Raw genomic sequence first — 22,176 nt, forward strand, 5'->3', positions numbered from 1 at the left:
CTAGTATGCCTAGTAAGAGCTTGATTAGCTGGTTCAGGTGTGTTTAATTGGGGTTGGAGCTAAACTCTTCAGGACACCGGCCCTCCAGGACCGAGTTTGGACACCCATGCATAAGACCTTCTGTCATATCACTGCAGTGCTCTCAGCTGTAAACCGGTGTGACATGGCCAACTAACCCAAATTACTAGGGCTGGGGTTTGACACAAATTTCACGATTCGATTCGATTCTCGTTCACAAGCTTTCGATTCGATTACCGATTCGATTCGATTCGATTCAGTATAGATTATTTTGGATATATATCAGGTACAGTACATGCCAAATTTTCTCAAGGAAAAAAAATCTCAACTAATGCTGTAAAATATACATGAGTCAGTTGGTACAACATTACTGTAATATTGAAGGTTAAAATTAATGAAGTTTTTTCAATAGTAAAGTTACAGTTACATATTAATATTTCTAACGTACTTCAATTCGTTTTTTTTTATATAAACATTTAAATGGTGGCTGTCATAACTTGATGGATTTATTCAAACATAAATTAAACATTAAAGAACAGTAATTGATTATAATGAATATGTTATATGCTGCATATACTAAGGAAAATGTCCCTCTCTACAGTTTATTTTTCTATCTGACTAATAAGTTTATGGTCACCAAATATTTTTCTGAGGTAAATGTGACGTTACGTGACATATTGTTTACAAGATGTTATATTGACGTCTTTGCGCGGCTGAAACACTGATTGAGCGATTACACGAGACAGGATATGGATTGTAAAGTTGTACTCTTTCTTTTAACTTACCTTCGGATGTTTAGTCATGTTTATTTTGTGCTGAAACTGGTATTAATGTGGAGGAGATGATCAGTTCACGTGCGCCTCGCGCTGCTGTGTCTGTTGATCTGAGGCGCTACAGCGATCTGTCACTTCACATTAAACAGCGCCAAAACGGCATTTATTGTTTGAATACTGCAATACAATGGACATAATTTGAAATCTGAGACTTTGTTTCATATTAAAAGTACCAAAGCACAATGCTAATTGCGATTTATTGGATGGGAAGTATCCTTCAATATTCCGTCCATTAACTGAAAACAGGCTAGAATAATCGATTCTTGGGATTTAGGAATCGATATCGTTCCGTAAAAATGAGAATCGATTCATATCGAGATATCGATATTTTTTACCCAGCCCTACAAATGACAGTCTTCCAGAGATCAATCAGTCATTTATCACTGCTGGTCAGCAGGTTGGAATATAAAAAATATTGTCATTACTTGAAATAAAATACATTTGAACTGAAATAAAATTTCATTTTAATAAAAATGTAAAAATAAATATATATCTTTATTTTATTTCAGCTAGCTGCTAAGCCAACATTTGTCCTTATGATTTATTTTAAGTCGATGCACTAAAATAACAAATGAAAACTGAATTTGCAGGTTGAATATGAAAATAATAAAAACTATATTAAAAAGTTATTTTTAATAAAAATAACAAAAACATTTATAAACATAATAAAACCATATTAAATTAAAATGTAAACAGAAAATATAAAAATAAACAAATTCTAATTATTAATAAAACCTGTATAGCATGTCGATGATATTAAAATAACACTGGTTACACTCTCAGAAAAAAAGGTAAAAAAGCTGTCCTTGTGGCAGTACCCTTTCAAAAAGTTCTAATGATGCACTACTCTTTTATTTTTTATTTTTATGAATTTCAACCAGACAGCATGTTTGTTTTCTGTTATCCAAGTCATATTTTCCTGCCCCGAATCAAACAATATGATTGCATTTAAACTCTGTTAAAATGCTCGACACGATGAACACTGCATGCCCTCCAGTGGAGCGTGTGTGTCCCAGCATCATCTCTGCCCCTGTAAGAACATTAACCAGGCCGCTGGTTGTTGTAGAGACGCTCTTGCCACTGATTTTCAGTCATTGTCGCTGCTGCTGATGTCATAATGGAGGGTGTGGCTTCCTGGTGAATGGAGCTCTCAGTCAAACGTCTGGGTCACAGCGAGCAGTTCTGTCATCACTTCTGTGATGAGTTTCAATGATTTTATACTGAAATCAAATGCGACGGAGGGCTGAAATGTACTTATTAAATGTCTTCCGAGTACTTTTAAGACCATAATTTCCCAGAATTCCACAGCGACTTTGAAATATAGATGCTTCATGTTAAAATATTTTGCATTGGCAGTGCTTGGTTCATTTTAAGCATAGGAAGAAAATATAGCTGTGAAAAAGGACGGTGTGTTGCTGCTGTGATCATTTTAGGAAGTTTCATGTAAATACGCAGATTTTTTGCTGAGATATTGCCTCACTTTTTCTTTGATGTCTTCACCAGCTGCTGCATTGAAGTGTTTCTGGAGAGGAGAGAGTAATGCTGAAAACCCAAAAGTTTGAGTAGCATATGAGCCAATTTTCTGAAGACAGACCTCTTTTTTTTTCTTTCTTTTCTATTTTAGTTTTCTCTCTCTCTCTCAGCTCTTATTTTTATTTTTGAATTATTAATGTTTAGTTTTTTTTTGTAATTATTCATAGTTTTAGTAATTTTATTATGTGCTTTTGCCATTTTATTAATTTTAAAAGAAGTATTTGTATTTATTTTTTATTTTTTATTTCAGTTTTAGTAATTTTAGTTCTTAAACTTTAATTCAGTTCAACATTCCTAATTTTCGAGAACTTGCACAATTGGTGGCTGACTAAATACTTTTTTGCCCCACTGTATGTGCAAACATACTTGGCAATAAAGGCTCTTTCTGATTCTGATTCTGATTCTAAATGATACCACGTTTCTGATTTTAGACACAATCTTACCATGTCTCATTAGTTCTCTTTCAATAATATCATCTCTGATAAATGGTGGTACACTTGAAAGCCTAATCCTTTTTGCCAGCTGAACCAAAGGCATTACATGAGTAAACCCATTATTAACGACAATCCCATTCTCTACAATGCCATTAACTTTTTCCACATTATCCAAAAAAATTACTATAGCGCTATTCATTCTAGCTGCAGAAAAAATACTAACATATCTAACTATTTCAGCAACCGCAATCGTGCATTCTTCAACAGAGCAGCGCTCCGCGGGGATGATTTTAATGCCATGCCTCCGCGTTAAGTTATCCAAACTCTGAGACGCTGCAGCTGCCATGCCGACCAGCTCTCCCTGATCGCCAGCGATTCTTCAACAGAGCAGCGCTCCGCGGGGATGATTTTAATGCCATGCCTCCGCGTTAAGTTATCCAAACTCTGAGACGCTGCAGCTGCCATGCCGACCAGCTCTCGCTGATCGACAGCGCTTTCAGTCAGCACGTCAAAAAGTCTAGCAAGCTGCTCGCCAAACAAAAAACAAAACAAAAAAGCCCTGAATCAAACAAACCGCCAAAGATAGAAAAAAGATAGAAACACTCACTCGTGCAGTAGCCCTCTTCCACTCACACACGCTAACCCCGCCCATTCACTCCCAACATCCACTCAGAGAGAGAGAGAGAGAGAGACAGCATCACATCAGTCAGTTAACCGCGGCTTGTGTACTGCAAACACATACCAGCTTCCTCACTGTGTCTGTCACCCCTTTCGGGCTTGAACTGATGGTAAAACTAATGACATTATTTACTGTCTTTACATTTATTTTGAAAGATGAAGCTCGCGATTATGGTAAGGGGCGTTACTTTTCTGACGAGTGCTTGCGGTGTTCGGCCAATCACAATGCACTGGGTCAGTTGGCCAATCAGACCAGACTGCGCTTGTCGGAAGGAGGGGCTTTGTAGAAAACGAAGCGTTTGAGAGAGGCGGGGCATAGAGGACCTACAATAATGTACAGTATTTGAAAAATAATGTGTTTTTTGAACATTAAAGCATGTCAACATATTCTGTTACACCAAATACACAAAATAATGATCTTTAAAAAGCATCATATGACCCCTTTAAGCTTTCCGCTTTTCAGCTATTACTTACAGTATATTGCATTTTATTTCAGTTATTTTTTTCTAATCATTTTAGCTTTACATTGTTAACTTGGGGTTTTATGTTCCCCAAGTTCTCAGTTTTCCGTTGTAATTTTTCTGCATTCCGTTTTGCTTAAATTTGAATAATCAAACAGTGTGTCTAACCAGTTGAAGTCATTAAACAATTTAACAATTTATTAACATTTTTATGATAATAGGGCCCTATTAAATGTTTTATTTTTTCAGAAATTCTGTGTTGTCTTTTAATTTAGCTGGATTTATGATTTAAAACAAGTTTCAAACAGTGGTAATCAAATGAAGGTTAATTAAAATTAAAATGTTATCAATCGATCGTTCACTCATGAAAAGAGAAATGTAAAACATGCATCCAAAATTTGCCAAGTTCCGTGACATTCCGCACTTTACTATACATTCCATTTTTATGTCTGGATTCTGTGATTGCATCTGTGTTTTCTGCATCGTGGAAAACCTATGCCTTAGACCAGACCGGCAAACACCTTTCAAAATGAGTATTTCCACCAAATGCACCATAAAAACCTGCTGGAATCCTGAGTTTGTGTGTGTTTGTCATTTTCCTAAATATGTTGGTTTTCGTCTGATGGTCAGGCACCTTTAGATCCTTCTCTGTTCCTGTGCTTTCACAGAAGTTTTTGATAGGTTTTGTTTCTTTAAATAGAGAAACTTTTCTTATTTTATTTTCCTGCACAGATAAGCTCTCGGCTTACAGGGTTTTTGTCTGGTATGTTAATGCTGTGAAGAAAAATGCTGCTTCTGTCCTACTTTTCATGCCTCCAGTCATCAGGATTGACACATGAAAAGGTGGGATGTATTTCCAAACTGCATATCGGCCTGTCTGGAGGCGGAATTCACCAATCAGCATCACAGAAAGAGTGTTAAATGAAAGAGACCAACTTTGAAAGTTAAAAAAAGAAAGCTGCGGAAGAGAAATCTTCTGTCTGTTGTCATGTGAAGCGCGGATGGCCTCAGGGTGCTCAGCGAGTGTTTTTAAGCTGCTCTCTTACAGTTGTTGGAAGATGCTGAGATAACATACCCAGGGTGTACTGTTATTATTTTGTGCTGATTTGTCTTTAAGAATCATTTGTAGCTGCTCTGCTGTTGAAGCCAAACTCTTTGAAACACTTACGTTTTTTTTTTAATGCTTTCGAACACAAATGCTTGAAAGCAAAACTTTTTGAGGCTCAATCAAAAGCATACACTTTGAGGGGGGGGGGATAATAATTGGTGGTTTTGTTGTCAACTTTTTTTTGGATGCACAGTAATAACATAAAAATAACTTATTTTTATAGCAGGTTGGACTGTTCTGTTCATGTGTGATAATATAGAATATTAAGTTATAATAATCTTGTATTTCCCTCCTTCCATATATAAATGTGTTACTGTAGGGCAGTGCTTCGGAAATCATCAATAAAACAGCTTGTCAATAGTCATAACAGTCGTAAAAGAACATTTACCTCAGAAACGCCAACATTGTTTTATTATTTTCATAAATCAGTCAATTTTTAGGAGTAGGTGGAATTTTCACATTAATTAACTTTATTCACACAACATAACACAACTTTAGTTGGTCTGTTAAAACTCAGTGGGCTCAGGGGAGGCAAGAGAGACACGGACTCCTGCTGTAACTTTACCTGCTGATGTCGCTGTTGAACAGTGTTTCTTTAGAAAAACTATATTAAACTACATTCAAATTATATTTTGTAATATTGGTGGTGTTTGTTTTAATGTTCTTCAATATTTAATTTATGTTTGAATAAATCCGTCAAGTTTTTGTGACAACCACTATTTAAATGTTTATATTTCAATAATGAATTGGATTAGAAATGTAATTATTTAAAGTTAAAGTTAGTATTATAGCTTTAATATTACAAAAACTTTACTGAGTAGGCTATATTTGAAGTGTTTGTACACTCTAAAAACTGCTGGGTTAAAAACAACCCAATTTGGGTTATTTTGGCAACCCAGCGCTGGGTTACCAAAATATATGGCAACCCATATATTATTTTGATTATATAAAAATAATCGATATTGAATCAAATCGAATCGCAAGCTTGTGAAGGATAATCGAATCGAATTGTGAAATTTGTATAAAAACCCAGCCTCCCAAAAAAATAATATATATATATAAAAACACAATCTCATCATTTTGACTTTATTCTAAAAATATTATGGCACTAAAACACTGCCATATTTACTAAATTACTTAATGCAAACACATTCTTGGCACAGTGGACCAAAACGCAAAACAACAAAAAGAAAGAAAAAAAAAAGTACTCACTAATTTTAGTTGTAATTAATTTAATTTAATTCTCCGTGCCTTTCTTTTGGCAAATTCATCCACAATGTCCTTGGTATTTAATTTAAGGCTTTGTGTATTCTCAATGTAAAGAATGGCTTTCGATAGTATTTTTGATAAAAGAGAATTAAAATGAAAGAAAGATAATTAAAACTGTGCAGGTGTTGTTGAAGCTATGTGATACGGTATTTTCAACTAACTAGCTACCAACCTCACTCAGGTTTTTTAATTTTTTAATTAGGCCAATTAATTTTTATTTTATTTGGCCGTGGCAATGCAGCGTTTGCATATAGTTTTAACAAATGACGCAGTATACGGCAGCTATATAATAAATGCACACAAGAAATTACCGAGCCCTGCACATGACATGCAGACAAAAAAAAAAATATATATATATATATTTATTTTTTATTTTTTTATTTTATTGTGGTGACCATGAATTAAGAATTCGTCCCCGTCGGCGGGCCCCCAATCAGCCCAGGCCCATATGCTCATGTATACCCAGATGCTACGCCCCTGCCGTAGGGGTAATAATATTTTTACTGTTAAACAAAAATGCATGATTTTTTTCTTAGATATTTGTTTTTGGTGTCTGTATGAACTTTATTGATTGAGATCAGGGTGTCAAATATATTTGACAAAGTTTGTTATTAGCATTTAAGCTTCAGTGTTTCAGCTTTGATCAGACTGATAATATTCTGCATTTAAATTGTGCTGTTATGAGTTTAGTGAATGTCTCCGCCATTCAAATTAGTCTGCATCCTCAACCCATCAGATTACAGACCTCATCAGGGGCGTTTGATTGTTTGTTTAACTCTATAAACAAACAAAAGGTGGAGAAAACATTAGATTTAGATTAGTGTTTTACATTTTTATGCATGTGACATAAATGGTGCATCATGCCTGCGTAAAAGTCACCGCCTTATTGCTAAAGTGTTCTCAATGATTTTTAGTGTGTTACTGTACGGTTGTTGTAGTATTCTGAGTGGTTGCTAGAGTGTTGCTAGGTGGCCAGGGTTTTTCCCCCCCAATAAACTATAGTATATAGTTTCACAAATTTCACAACTTCTTTAGGCACACAGTTCAGCTATGAATTTATTATGAAATCACTAATATGTTTACCATCTCACAAATGAATATTGAGTTTCAAAAACTTAGCAGTCTCGGAAAGTGGTCCTCCATATAGCAGATGTGCTGCTGCTGCTGCTGCTGATGTAACTGTATGGAGAAACTTTAGGGCTTTTTTTTCTGGCAGAAATGCTTTTTCTGTTCAGCAAAGCCACTGGCATCCTCTCTGGCTGTGAATGCTTTTAGGAGCAGCAGTTAGCAAGCATACAAATTTAAACCTTTCCTAGTGCCAGAATCTCTAATGCGGCATAAAACTACTGCAGAGGGGAGCCAGAATCCTCTAATTGCTCATGTTTCACTACAATTTTGACAAGAGTAAAGCAATTAGCCTGTGATTTCTGAAAAGCTCAGAGTCTGGTTAGTGAAGGAGGTTCTGTGAGATCTGCTGATGGAGCAACGAGAGGAAGGACCGAACAGCTGCGAGAATATCTCAGTGATTTTAATGAGATTGTATTTGTCCATTAGCTTTCTATTGATTTGAGGGTGAGCATGTTAAGACTGATGTTTTGATAGGGTCTCTGAATTAAACTTTAGTGTGACTTTGAATTCAAATGTTTGACCCTGAGTTTGATTCATTCATGTGAATCATTTAAAAATGGCAATTTTAAAACAAACTGCATTGAAACAATCTCTATAAAAAAAGATGACTTGACTTGCAATGAATGCAATTGTTTGCAACATCATTCAAAAATAAAAAATTTTTTATACTGTATATTAAAATTAGTGCTGCAACTATTTTGTACAGTAACTAGTAAGATTATTTCGTTTTGAAAGAAATGTATACTTTTAACCTTCAAGGACACATTAAATAATTATTTATGATGCTACAAAAGCATGCTATTTCAAATAAATGCTGTTCTTTTGAAACTTTTTAATCATCAATGAATCCTGAACAAATCTAGTATGGTTTCCGCGAAAATGATGCAGCATTGATAATAATAAGAAATGCTTCTTGAGCAGCAAATCAGCATATGATTTCTGAAGGATCATGTGACACTGAAGACTGGAGTAATGATGCTGAAAATTCAACTTTTACATAAATTACATTTTAAAATATTTTCAAATAGAAAACAGTTCTTTTAAATTGTAATTATAATTCAAAATATTAATATTTTTACAGTAGTTCTAATCAAATAAATAGAGCATTGGTGAGCAGAAGAGACTTCTTTCAAAAACCTTCTTGTCTACATAATACATCAAACTATTATATTTAAAAAAAGCAATATGATAGAGACAGACGGATTGATGGAAACACCTGTTTTAGCACTAGTCTAATAAGACCGAGATCTAGTGATGTTTATGATGACACCTGCTGTTTTTTTCCCTGTCTTTTCACCCTCATCTCTCTGTGTTAATTGTCTCTGAGAAGCATGTTACGCTAGATGACAGTAATTGTGTTGTGTACACTAACAGACATGCAATCAATACCCTCATTATAATCTACAACGCAAATAGGAGGGGTGGCCTCGTGTGTTGTTTTCCTAGTTTTCATCATTAGATGATGTCGGTCCTGAGAGATGAGGAACGGCTGAGGGAATTATGTTTCGGTTTTCCAGGAGGGTGGGGGAAAGGTTTGGGGTTGTGTTTTTCTCCACGTGAGACTACGAAGATTTTGTAAATTTGTGGTTCTGTTCCCAGAATAGCTAATGAGGTATCTGGCCTATTTTAGTGTCTCTGGTCATTTACATTCAGATTCACATTTTTTTTTTTATAACAAGACTTGATGAGCCGAGAAATCTTTTAAGTACACCGAAAACAACAGGCTTTTCGTGTCAAAAATGTCAGTGTTTTTTCCCCCCATAAAGCTATATTTCTTGTGTGCTCTGCCTTCTTTTATATCAGTTGTCAAAACTGTAGAAATATCAAATTGAATTGTTAACAAGACCTAAATGGTGCAGTTGAAATTTTATAGAGGCTATATTCTGCTTGTTTCTTCCCTGAAGTGAATTTCTAATGGTTTAAAGAAATAGTTAATCAAAAAATGAAAATCTGCTGAAAATGTACTCACCCTCAGCCCATGCAAGAAGTAGGTGAGTTTGTTTCCTCATAGGAACAGATTTTCAGAAATTTAGCAGATCCAAAGCTCTGAAGTTTCTAATGCAATGCAGTGCATGACTGAGCGATGAACAAATAATCGTTCCTCAAAAGCCTGACGATCATATTTGATACACACATTTGAACATGATTTTTCTAAAAAATGATGTCTGGATAATCAAGTAAATCTAAGTTGCTTCAGTCCAGTAAGCGTTCAACTTAAAATATTACTAACAATATAAAAGTGATTCTTTCTTTTGCTTTATAAAAATCAGAAAAGATTTCACAGCAAGGAAGGAGGATATTTTTACAGTTACATTAATAACTCTTTTACTTGCTAAAAGTATAAACTATCAATCGGACAACAGAAGACGTGTAGTAGATTGTGTGCAACAGGTTTTTCAGCAAAGTTTTGATCATCTTGATCATTTAGAGGCCTTAGGAATTTGCATATCAAATATGCTACAGGATTAAAGTTACATTGGTTACTTAGTATAATAACATCAACATCAAGCACAGTTTGATTCCTCATGACCCCTTTAAGCTTATGTTATGTTTTTATGAAGTCTTAAGAGTCTTCATTTGTCTATTTTCCTCTCACCCTCTCTCAGATTTGAATATCTCCTTCTCGTTCTGTCAGGTGGACAATAATGTGACCCGTCATCTGGACGACACTCTGAAGCGAGATGACTGGGATATTCTGATTCTGCATTATCTGGGTCTGGACCACATCGGACATATCAGCGGACCCCACAGCTCTCTGATAGGACCCAAACTCATGGAGATGGACGACATCATCAAGAAGATACATGCCTCGCTCATATCAAAGGTGTGTTTTGTTTTTCTTTAGCTTCTCTTCTACCAGATCTTTGCTCTTGACCTCTTCAACATCTCTGACCTGTCCTGAAGAACCGGTGACCCTTGATGAAGCGGTCCGGTCCCACGAATCTACTCGCCCCTTCATAATGGTGCATGTCTGAGTGTTTCTCTGAACCTTCAGGGCTTTTCTGAAACCCTTGATATTTGTCTTCCTGATCTTTCAGTTAGTGGAATCATATATCAAGTTCTTCTCCACCACAGTTTCATCTGTAGCCAGTCTTGAAGTGTTTACTCTTTTTAGTGCCGTTTGCCAAGTCAGCCATCATTGTTACTATTGCTCATAGCGAGTGTTATTGATTTGAACAAACCCCTGACACTAAGTATTAAACTTCAGTGTGTAACTAAAGTGTTTTTGCTCCAGACATGAATGTTTCCTCAAATCGTGTGCTTTTACTCTACTCTGTGTGATCAGATGCACAATTTTAACTTGTTGCATGATTAAACGGGTCAAACATATCCCACAGACATGCATTCAATATCATAGGCGACCAAAATATCATAGCTTAAGGGTGGACTCTTTTTACTTGAGCCTAGCAACCACATAGAAACACCCCTAGCAACTGCACAGAATAGCCTGGATTCATGACGTCTTCTGCAGGAGCAGCAACACAATTTTTTTCAGCCTGTCAGAGTGAGGCTCATTTTTCTTTCTCGTTTTCTTCCTGAAAAGTCTCCTCTCACTGTGTTTTTACGGACTAAGCAGTTCTGCTACATTCTGACCCAAATACAGATCTATTCCCCAGTGGACCGTTTGCCTGGTTTCAACCAGGGTTGTTATAGGTATCTATAGCTATCTCTCTCTCTCTGACTTTCTATTGCTCTGTTTTTTGTGCAGATTAACAGATGATGTTTAGCTCAGTGATGTTTCACGCTGGATTGTACTGTAGGAGTGTGGCAAACAGTGAGGCGTTCACATTATAAATCTTATAGTTGCCATGGAAACATTTATATGAGTGCTTAACAACTTTCCAGACACATCAGTTACTCTCATTTCCGTCCTCATAGTTCAATAATTAGGCCTAAAGCATCACTGTGACAACGGTGAATATAAAAATGCTTAATTTTGTCGAAAACGACAAAATTCTCCTCTTCTGTATCTCTCTTCAGGAAGTTTACTTTCTGTCAGCGACTCCGCTCTGGGTAATTACGTAATTATGTAATTATGCACCTTGCGCTATTTCGCTATGTGACATTGGCCCTGACTGATTTGCTGTCTGATTTGCAGAATTAGCGCTAGGCTGTTCATGCAGCCCACAGCATCCGTTAGGCAGATCATTCTGTTGCTCTTAAAGTTTGCATTACGTACAAACAAATTAAACTTGTTTTAAATGTAATTACACCGCTTTTGTGTCATATCTACTGAATGAAATTCAATGCTCGTTTCTTACTGATTTTGTGTTGCTTATTCCAAAAATAGTGCCTGTTTTGCTTGAGCATGTCACACTTTCTTACAAAATATGATGCATTTCATAGCATTTTTGCTTTCAACAACCATTTGTAAGGTGAGGTCCTTTGCAGATTGTAAGTTAAATTACACATTTTGAATACTTCTTTTAATGAAGGGCCTAAAATTAACACTTGCCAAGCACCAAATGTCCCTGTGGTAAGTTTCCCTGCATTTTTCCACCAAAATAAATGAATGAATTTCAGTGAAAACGAGGAACGCAACACTATCAATAACGTCTCTAACAGAAATGCATCCACTTTTTTTGTCTGCCACGTGGTCTAAACATGCCTCTTGATTGGTGACACCTGTATAACCAGCTGCGTCCTACTTTAGCACCCTGCAGGCCTGCTGCCCATTATAATATCTGCATGTGAAATCTGTTCCCTCTGCAGGTGAGAGAGTTTAACTCCCTACAGGACCAGAGGAGCACCGGAGCTCCCTGCAGTATGACACATCCAACACTCATTAATCATCACAGCCCTTTATCAGAGATCTTATAGGAGCCGTTAATGTAGGTTGTTCAGAGCGTTGCCTTGAGTAACAATGAATTTTAGGACATGATAAAATGGTGCGTCAGTTAACATCTACAAGCAAGAACAAATAAGAACAACTGGAGTTATTTTAAAGGGGTCGTATCATGAAAAATCACGTTACTCGAGACAAAATAGCTCAGTGTACTGTGATAACAGGTAAATAAAAACTTACAAAAAAAGAGAATTTATACAAACTTTGTAATAGTAATAGTGATGTCACCTTTTTGTTATTTTACAGTTTAAAGCGCAACGTAAATAATAATTCAATAATAATAAATTATAGACTTACTGTTTAACACACACACACAACAGGTTTGTTTTTTTGTGAATTGTGGGGACATTCCATAGGTGTAATGGTTTTTATACTGTACAAACTGTATTTTCTATCGCCCTACACCGACTCTACCCCTAAACCTACCCCTTACAGGAAACTTTGTGCATTTTTACTTTCTCAAAAAAACTCACTCTGTATGATTTATAAGCGTTTTGAAAAATGGGGACATGGGGTAATGTCCTCATAAGTCACCTTCTCCTTGTAATACCTGTCATACCCATGTCATTATACAAATGTGTGTCCTCATATGTCACAAAAATACACACACGTATGTGTGTGTATATATATATATATATATATATATAGTATTTATTCATATTGATGTCAGTTTCATGCAGTGTTTTTAGTATCATTAATATATTACTATTTTCTTAATGTTTTGAATTAGATTTTTTAAATATTTTCTGTTTTAATTAAAATTTTTGTTAAAGTTGTAAAATTTTTTATTAGAATAAAAAACTATATATATAATATATATATATATATATATATATATACACATATATATATATATATAATACATATTACACAAGCCTCAACTTTTTATTCTTGTTATCTGATAGTGATCGGAGTCTTGCCTTTACAGCTGAGGATGATTAAAAGTCTGTTGCCATGGTTTCGAACTGCACTTCCTATTTGCCACCACACCAACAATGGCCAAAATTGGGTGTTTTGGGCTGGCATGTACATTTTCAAGGTCCCTCCACAAGTTGGAGGAACCATCAGAGGTGCTTTTGAATAATGTTGTCTTGTTCATTTCAGAAGCTCGACTACAGTGTGAAATGATGTCTGGGATTACAGTTTCCTGCTATCAGGTTTTCTTGCCTCAAAACAGAGTTTCTGTACCGTAGTTCAATAGGAAATTGATTCCTCTCTGATATCCGTTTGAATTATGCTCCATGTGGGATTGTTTCAATGTAACAGAGGGAAGAGAAGGAAATTAACATGTGAAACGAATTTAATGTCAGATTTTGAGGGATTCCCTGGAGGGCCGTATCGAGTCGGATGTTTTGTACCGCTGACGGATGCCGTTGTACAAAAAATGATTTATATGATAGAGCACAAATCAGTGTTTCCTATTGGAATTTGACCAGACCCTATGGTCCTAAATAAATAAACATCTGCTTGACAGTAATGATGTCCCGGTGATTGAGGGCCAGGATGTGAGTGTTTCTCTAAATATAATGTTCGTTGATCATGTACATGTGTTTTTATAAAAATGAAATATTTGGGCTTCTGTGATATTCTGAACATTGTTGTTCACCATGTTCCACCAGGTGAAGTCATTTACTGTTGCTGAGGTTTTGTTGAATTTCCAAGAATAATTTTTGGTTATGTTTATATTGTAATGTTCAAAATGAACACTGAGTCCAAGTCCAAGATGGACTAACGCTATTTAGGTTTACTTGATTATACATACATTATTTTTTAGAAAAATCATGCTCAAATGTGAGTATCAAATATGATCATCAGGCTTTTGAGGAATGTCTATTTGTTCTTCTCTCAGTCATCATTGTATTGCATTGCTGCCACACATTCTTGTGTTCTCTTATTCGCACTTCTCTTTCTGTCTTCCCTTTATCTCTCATTACCTGTGAAACACAATGCAGGTCTCCCTCCCCTGAGATCAGTGGGTCAGTTCTTCTCCTCTGGTCTTCTTTTAACCAGCACGTTTTCTTTCGATCTGCTCCACATACGTGGGTGGTCATTTTTCATCCATGTAGAAGCAGGAGAAACAGGCCATGAGAGCTGTTCATCCTCCAAGGGCCTCGGAGGTGCTTTCTGTCCTTTCAGGAGTCACACTCACTGATTGTGTGTTGTATAGAGTGTCTACTTGTGCATAAACTGTGGCTATGGTACATGCAACACAGATTCTGTTCACTGTAGTCATATTAGCTCTACTGCTGCCTCCATGACCACTTAGATAGTGTCATGTTTAATATCAGAATGGCAAAAGATCATGATAAAATCAGCATTAGTGTGGCCTTTAGATCCACCACCAATAGTTACAGCAGTGATTTTGACAGCTGCACTTTTGTCTTGAGATGAACTTTTAGGCTTCCAGGAAGAGCAGATGGTGTTGAATAATGTCATATCTGCATCTTTGACCTGTCCTCGTGCCATAAAGGCCACATACACTCCGCAAAGTTTCAGTAAAGTACCAGTGAAAACGACTTTTCACGCAATTACTGTACAGTGAATATGGACTGAAGCTTACAAGATTCACTCCTAATCACTCTAATTTGTGAGCAAAGCATTCAGATCAGTTTTGTGAACTAGATTAGATCTGACTTAAAAGAATGATTCTTTTAGAAATTGCACATTTCTACTTCATTATTAACTAAAGCAGATTTCAAGATGTCTAGAGACTTATTTTGGTCTGTTCCACAAAACTATTGCATGACCTTAGAAGACTTGGATGCAAATTATCTGGGCTGCTTGTGTGGAGAAGTGTGTAATTCTTTAAAAATTACTACTTTTGTATTATAAAGATGAAATTCATATGGTTTTAGAAGGACCGAGGAAATAATGACAAGTTTTTTTTCTGTTCATTCAGTTAAACTGCATTCACATCTTTTTAAGTGGGAGAACTTGCACAATTGGTGGCTGACTAAATACTTTTTTGCCCCACTGTATATATATGAAGAGTGCCGTCTGAAATTTTCATCTAAAATGACAATTTTTATCAGGCTCATATATTTATGTTCAGTTTTTTCACTTTAATAGTATAGAAAAGAACCTATACATTGCCATTAAAGTAAAATTACTGAACCTAAATATAGGAGCCTGATAAAAATGTGAATTTTAGAAGAACATTTTTGAATGTTTTTGAAGGAAGTCTTTATTTGATCAAAAATACGGTAAACCGTAATATTGTGAAATATTATTAAAATATAAAATAACTTTTTAATTTGAATATATTTTAAAATGTAACAGAACTTAATTCTCTTTATTTCTCAATAAGGTGAGGGGGAAAACTGCAACTAAAGCCTTTCTTCCTTCTGCGATTTGTTCTTGGGGCAGCAGATCAATCTCTCTGAATAGAAGACAGAAGAGATGGAGGGTTAGTTAAAAGGTGTTCAGGCTACTCCCGACCCCACTGAGCCTCCGTCCTCAAGAACTTGTCCCGTGTCTGGGCTTAGGGGGATCTAGCATTCAGCATCTGCTATATGTATGTGCGTCATTTGTCGCTGAGGTACATTAGCTTCACTTTGATATGTTCTTGTTGTCATGGCATAGAGGCTCTGAGGGTCTCTAAAAGCCCCTCTGCTGTCACAAGCGTCAGTGATTATTCAGACATTACTCATTAGACACACTGAGGTGTTTCAAAGCTGTTGAATCATACAGAGTCTTACTGTTTGACAATCTCATCTGCAATTACACAGAGCTGTGATGCTGTTGGACAGACGAGATTCGATTTAACATGTTCATCCTGTGACTTCCTGTTTGTATCTCTTGTGTTGTAATGAGATGTTTGTATTTTTCATTTGTGGACTGAGCTGACGGCCCTCGCATAGAAACCATGAAAACTATAATGAGATTTCTCACACATTTCCATCTCTCTCTTGCTATTAATTTAGTTAATTTTATTTTTTATGTACAATTGTAGCATTTCAAGTTTTAAATGTATAATAATGTATCCGTTTTTATGATATAATTTAAAATGTTAAATAAATTAAACATTTTAATATTAATAATAATAATAATAAATCATGTAAATATAAATTTTTATTATAAATGTGACTTTAACTGTATTTTAAATGATGAAATTATTAATTATATTATTACAAAATGTATATTATATTTTAATGCAATAATAATAATCATAATAATAATAATATACTACATAATTTAATAGCAACAATATGATGTTAATAATCATAATAATAATAATAATTATTATTAAATGTTATATTACAGTCATTATAATAGTACAAAATGTATATTTCATTATTATGGAATAACAACAATAATAATACTTACTATTATTGTTATTAATAATAATAATAGTAATAATAATAATTGAAAGTAAAATTAATAATAACATGTATAATTTACCGAATGTATTTTAATATAAATATATAATATTTATATTATTATTATTATTATACTGAATTATTATTATTATTATTATTATTACTTCTACTACTACTAATAATAAAATATGCATTTTACAAATAAACCACAGATTAAAGATCTGTTGTGTTTTTCCTCTCTTAAAACATGTCGTAGAGATTGGGTTTGTACCAGTTTGCTGTGGTTTTATCCCGTCTTACTACATAATTTCTTCTCTCTCCTCATCTATTCTCATGTTCCCTGGACAGCATTGGCAATGAACACATCGATTCATTTTTCCTCCAACAGAACAATCTTTCCATCCCTTTGTGTCAATGCGGCCGAATCCCATAAAGGAAGTCGTCGATTTCAGCCTCGGCACAATAGAAGATTGTGTCTTCAGTTGCTGGCGTGCGCTCTATTCACTCCTGCTCTTCGGGGCAGTACGGGGCCACGGGACCTAGCGCTGCGTTCGGCGTCTTTGTACTGAGGTTGCTCACCTGAAGCGGGAGTTTAGATTATATCCTGTTATTCCCGATGCATGTTGTAGAAATTACAACACTGTGGAGAATTTGAATATAATGGTACGCTTTAATTTCCTGTCCTCATTTTCCAAGTTCATATCCCTCCTGTGAAGACGAGATTTGAGACTGTAAATTGGGCCACACTTTTATACATTCACCCACACTGGTTTCTTGTGTCTACTCTGTAAATCTCTCATTTGCATGTAATTATATCCAATGCAATTATATCCATGTATCCTCAGTATCCATAGAGGAAGTGGTCATGTTTGCTGTTAGATGATTTTACAATTCATATCCTGAGCGAGCGCGTCTTCCTGTAATGAGTACTGCTGCATTGCAGAGACCTTGGACGTTTTGCTCTGTTTAAATTGTATATTAATTGATGCCATTGAAAGTCAGTTATTTAAATTATTGAGTGCTTGCCGTGACCTGTGCTACCTCATCTGGCTACTTGTTCTATCTCAGATCCTTTTAGTCGAGAGCGGCTTAAAATACTCTCTATACAGTCTCTTTGAGGTGCAGTTTTGTCTTTAAATGATAACTGTGCCCCAGAGCATCATGGGCAAAGTTCCTAGCTCAAGGACAGGACTTCTGCATGTCACTAAAATTGATGCCTATACAACCCTTGTTCACCTAAGTAGTTAATATTAGTAGTTAATATCAATACTAATAGCCAATATTATTAATATTATTAATTAGAAGATTTTTTACATATATATATTTTGAGTGGGATTAAGATATTATGTACATTAAGATATTTTAATTTCCTGTCCTCATTTTCCAAGTTCATATCCCTCCTGTGAAGACGAGATTTGAGACTGTAAATTGGGCCACACTTTTATACATTCACCCACACTGGTTTCTTGTGTCTACTCTGTAAATCTCTCATTTGCATGTAATTATATCCAATGCAATTATATCCATGTATCCTCAGTATCCATAGAGGAAGTGGTCATGTTTGCTGTTAGATAATTTTACAATTCATATCCTGAGCGAGCGCGTCTTCCTGTAATGAGTACTGCTGCATTGCAGAGACCTTGGACGTTTTGCTCTGTTTAAATTGTATATTAATTGATGCCATTGAAAGTCAGTTATTTAAATTATTGAGCACTTGCCGTGACCTGTGCTACCTCATCTGGCTACTTGTTCTATCTCAGATCCTTTTAGTCGAGAGCGGCTTAAAATACTCTCTATACAGTCTCTTTGAGGTGCAGTTTTGTCTTTAAATGATAACTGTGCCCCAGAGCATCATGGGCAAAGTTCCTAGCTCAAGGACAGGACTTCTGCATGTCACTAAAATTGATGTCTATACAACCCTTGTTCACCTAAGTAGTTAATATTAGTAGTTAATATCAATACTAATAGCCAATATTATTAATATTATTAATTAGAAGATTTTTTACATATATACATTTTGAGTGGGATTAAGATATTATGTACATTAAGATATATTATTATTGCAGAACATAAATTAACAATTAACAATAGGATATATTTGTAAATCAGCATTAATTTAGATTATTACATGATTTAAAAAATATATATAGTTTATATTCTATTGAGAAGAGCACCATGAACTTTCTTCCAAATCTCTCTTTTTGTGTTTCATGGATGAAGGAACATTTGGGTTTGGAACATGAGTGTGAGTAAATGAGGTGTTTTTTCTGAACCTATTCCCTGCATCCCCTCTCTGTTATTTCGCACTCTCACTGTCTTATTCAGTCTTTTTTACTTGTTCTTTCTTTTGTTGTTCTTGTTTTTTCTTCTTTCCACTCTCCTTGTCTGAAATTCATTATCTTTGTATGAAAGCATCAGGATTTAAACATGTACATATCGTTCCACATCCATATGAGCTTGTTTCTTCAAAAGGAGACATTTATGGACATTCATGCTGCTCTTTTCCAGAGGCTCACAGTAAAGACACTCATACCGATGTGGAACGACATGTATAGTTTTTAAATCCTAAGGCTTTCATACATAGGTAATGAGGAGGACAAAAAAATCACCATAAGCGTGGTCCCAACGACTTGTTAGTGTTATTTTAATAATATACAAATACTATTATAGTATTTATTTATTAATATTCTGAATAAACTATTGTTTTTAAGTTTTCATTTGCATTTCAATTTGTTTTAGTAATTTTAGTATGTGCTTTTGAAATTTTTATTAGCTAGTTTTTAATATTTCTATATAGCCTTAATTTATTTTATTTTCATTTCAGTTTTACTTTTAGTAGTTTTTAGTTTTTCAGTTTAAACATTTAAAATTTTAGTACTTCATTTTAAGTTATTTTTATTTATTTCAGTTAGTTGCCAAGGCAACATTTCTTATTTTAATTTTAATTTTTCATTGAATATTTTGTTTATTTAATTTCATTACTTTATGAAAACAGTTTTGACAATAAGAACCCTGCGGCTCATGAGTTGAAGTTCTCATATGACTGAAAATTTACTGAAAATTGCCGCCACCTGAGTTTTCAAAACAAAAATCAAATCAATTGGTCTTTGACATCAAACCTGTATTGTACTGTATTGCATTTTGACATGCCAAATTTGAATATGCCCATATCATATGTACATGATATTTAAAGAGGAAAGCATAGAAAAAGATTAGAATTCAGAGTTTCTTTTGTTGTGTTCCACATAGGGCTGGGCGATATAGCTAAAAAATGTATCAATGATATAATGTTTCATATCGTTCGGTATCGATAATTATTGACATTTTTTATAACCTTTTTTAAAACAAAAAGCAATAGAATTTTTATTTTTTTTATTGAACCACTGTTTATAATTAACACTTGAGACAAACAACAAATATGTTTTGTTTTAACAATCAAACACAATAAAAATTAAACATATCTCATTTCTAATGTTTCATATGCAAAATTAAATAAATTTATTGTATAGGTCTAATTGTCTCCCGAGGGCACAATGAGCAAAATAATGCAGCGCATTTAAATTGTCAACGCAAGGAAGTAACTCTATAAAAGCGTGCATTACGTCTAAATTAACTCATAAAAATCTAATATAATTTCGTAAATTGCATAAACATTTATGAACAAAACAGCATCATGTATTTATGCATTGCTTAATCCAAAGAGCCGAAGCGCCATTCACACAGACTGCATTTAAAAACATATAAGACGCAGTAAAAGGAATATCTTGTGTGTTTAACGAGTGCAGCAGTCATATTTGTCCGTCTAAAAAATGCTCTGAATATGCGTTCTGTGTGAATGGCTTGGTTTCGGTTTTAACCCAATCAAGATCTTCTCCGCATTGAGCTTCTATATTTCTCTGATATTTTGAATGAATACCGCAGCAGCGGCACGTCTCGTGGGCTAGACTAACAAAGCATTAAAATGCAACAATGTCACTTACATCATTATCACCGCATCTCGTGCGCCACTGATGACGCTCCCTGACGCACTCCTAACATTCAAATGCAAATGTTTATTTTAAATTCGACTAATATTCATTCTTTATTCACAATCTCCTCATGACAGACAGGCACATGCAGCACTCATTTCAGCATGTGTTTGTGTGTGCTGTCTGCGTCACTCATAGCACGTGCCTATATCGTGTGCTATATCCTAACATTTTTTCTATCGATATTGAAGAAGGTGTAGTTCCACAGAAGAAAGAAAGTTGTAGGGTTCAGAACGACATGAGGGTGAGTAAATAATGACTCACTTTATCTGAACTATTAATTTAAGGCGTCTGTAATTACTCAAGGTTTGTTGGAAAGCCGCCCGCATCTATTAAAATAGCAGGGGGCATCTTTCATTCTTTTACCTTTTTCCATTTTCATTTTTTATTCATTTTTCTCTGCAGCACGCTCCTCGTCTCAAACCAAACCACTCTTTCCTGAAGTCAGAAATCCCATTTGCGCTTTCACATAATAGTCAGTTCGTACATTAACACTGTGTTTGATTCAGCCACGTCGGTCTCTAAGCGCCCAACAAATCACTGAGATTGCTTTATTGCTCTCGTTCCCGCAATGGAGTCTGAAACTCTCAACATTTTAAAAGAACTCCCAGTGGTTGCTTCATGTGGAATTATTTTTCAAAGCTCCTTTAATGTTGCCTTTCTTTATTAGTTTTGTTCTGCTTTAAGCCTTCTACATGAAATCACAAGGGGAAATGCTCTATTTTCAATGTATTTTTATGGTTAGACGCGGGCATCTAGAGGATAACAGTAAATCACGTTATAAAGGAGGGAAAGAAAAAATGCTTTATATTCTTACAAGGTATCTATTTACCTTGCTTTGTTGGCTGTTCTTTATCATTAACCCTGCGATATGAACACTGTGTTACAGTCTGAGACTCATCCGTCTCCATTACTGCATCTCAATGTGATCCCAGTTTATTTCGGGCTCGCCGCCGGAAAACGAGTGCCCTAAAACTGCCAATGCTAACAGGCATTGGCGGACAGGACACCCCCGTGGCCCTTTATAGGTGGCCGTCCTCGTACCATTATTGAGGTGAAATTCTGGTTTGATTTGGCCATCTACTGTAGGAATAGTCAAAGTGTTTTCCTGTGATGCAGTGCAAAAATTTTTCTTTGTTATTTTAGACCAGTCCAGTTTATGTTTAATGCAAGAAAAAAAGAATGAAAGACTTCGGGCCTTATCATACACCCAATGCAATGCGGCGCCAGGCGTGACGCAAGTGTTTTTCGCTAGTTTCAGCCTGACGCACTTGTCATTTTCTAGTCCTGCGCCACGTTGTTTAAATAGCAAATGCATATGTGCATGCTGGTCTGAAAACGAGGTATGTTCAGGCACATTGCTGGGGCGTTGCTATTTTGAGGCAACTGAAATAGACTGCGCCATTGATCAACAAAAACACTGCTTATTACACACACAGGGATGCACAGCAGCACACAAACATGCCAAATATTAAAAATGAAAGGATTGCAATGTAAAATATTATTATTGTGTAGCCTACA

At 35.2% G+C, this 22,176-nt stretch overlaps 1 protein-coding gene across 1 annotated transcript in view; it reads left to right on the forward strand.

Moving 5' to 3' along the window:
- Positions 1-22,176, forward strand: part of LOC107556835 (GPI ethanolamine phosphate transferase 2-like) — a 116,442-nt gene that overhangs the window by 2,807 nt on the left and 91,459 nt on the right. The window contains exon 3 of the mRNA XM_016240066.1: positions 10,098-10,286. Within this exon, the coding sequence (XP_016095552.1) occupies positions 10,098-10,286 (189 nt within the window). The remainder of the gene's footprint in view (positions 1-10,097; positions 10,287-22,176) is intronic.

This window comes from Sinocyclocheilus grahami, unplaced genomic scaffold, assembly GCF_001515645.1.
Source record: "Sinocyclocheilus grahami isolate Dianchi unplaced genomic scaffold, SAMN03320097.WGS_v1.1 scaffold580.1, whole genome shotgun sequence".
NCBI classification, from domain to species: domain Eukaryota; kingdom Metazoa; phylum Chordata; class Actinopteri; order Cypriniformes; family Cyprinidae; genus Sinocyclocheilus; species Sinocyclocheilus grahami.